General features: G+C 61.9%; 1 protein-coding gene across 1 annotated transcript in view; it reads right to left on the bottom strand.

Annotated features, from left to right (window-relative positions):
• Positions 1–52: 52 nt before the first annotated feature.
• Positions 53–1,162, bottom strand: part of LOC104081591 (netrin receptor UNC5B-like) — a gene marked incomplete at its 5' end in the record, with an annotated part of 5,624 nt that continues 4,514 nt past the window's right edge. Inside the window, 3 exon segments of the mRNA XM_009584399.1 lie at positions 53–218; positions 698–882; positions 973–1,137. Of these exon segments, the coding sequence (XP_009582694.1) occupies positions 53–218; positions 698–882; positions 973–1,137 (516 nt within the window).

Raw genomic sequence — 1,162 nt, 5'->3', positions numbered from 1 at the left:
CCCCATCGCCCCCCGTTTCGTCCTCCCGGCCCGCCAGCCGCGGGGAGCATCATCAGCAATCCCCCTCCGTGGCCATGACCACCAGCATCTCGCTCTTGCCCATCTCTTCTAAGGCACTGGCCAGGGTGTTGAGATCGCCGTCGTCTTGGTGCTCGGCTTCCCATAAGTCCAGGAGCACCCCGGTGGGGCTGGCTTTGGTGGCAAAGTAGTTCAGATACCTGCGAAGGGGAAGCAGAGAGGAGGCCCGGGTTGGCGCGGCGCCCTTCGGGGACGGAGGAGGATGCCGGAGCAGCAGACCTGTTTGCCACGTGAACCCTGACGGAAATGCCACAACGCAAATGCCAAAGCCCTTGAGACATCGCCTTCCATTTTTGATCCAGGCACTCGTGCAGAAGCAAGGCAAGCTTTGTTTGGCCGCAATTACCCTCCCTTCCTTCGGCCCGCGGAGGTGAACCCAGACAGGAACGGCCCCAGATCAATAAGGGCCACTTCAAAGCGACAAGAGACCCAGGACCGTGGCGCAGATGGATGCATGGATATAGATGGGTGTAACTCTGCATAGCTACATCCGTGTTTATGGGTGGACCTATATAGCTGGACATAACCTAGCTGGATGCACTGCAGCAGGGAGGAGGCGTGGAGCGAAGCCCCCCTGCCTGGGGCACAGGAGGGGAAAGCAAAGCACGGGGAGACCCACCGGTCCATGGAGAGCTTCTGGGCGAGAAGTCTCCAGTCGTTTCCCCTGGAGTTGGGGGCATCCAGGCTGTTACAGATCTTCTGCCGGATGGAAAGGGGGATTTTGAAGGCGTAGGGTCCCAGCTGGGTGGTGGTGGTGGTGGCACCGCTGTGGTGGGAGCGGAGGGTGTCGAAGGAGCTGGCGTGCTGCGAAGGGAAGGACGGGGCGAGACGTTGCAGCACAGAGCGGCTCCCGAGCGCGTCCCCTTGCTGTCCCCCCACCTCCCCACCGCTCACCTCTCCCAGCGTGATGTGGAGCTGGAAGATCTGCCCTTCCCCTTCCACCTGCCGGACGCAGATCTTGCAGGTGAGCTCGCTGGAGGCCTGGCTGTACCTCTCCAGCGTGAAGGTGCAGTGCAGGGCTCGCTGGCTGCCGCTCCAGATGTGATAGAAGGGGATCTCCTGCCGGCCACCGAAGCATGGGCTT

The sequence above is a fragment of the Fulmarus glacialis genome, unplaced genomic scaffold, assembly GCF_000690835.1.
Source record: "Fulmarus glacialis isolate BGI_N327 unplaced genomic scaffold, ASM69083v1 scaffold43648, whole genome shotgun sequence".
Classification (NCBI taxonomy): Eukaryota; Metazoa; Chordata; class Aves; order Procellariiformes; family Procellariidae; genus Fulmarus; species Fulmarus glacialis.
This window is presented reverse-complemented; position numbering and strand designations above follow the sequence as displayed.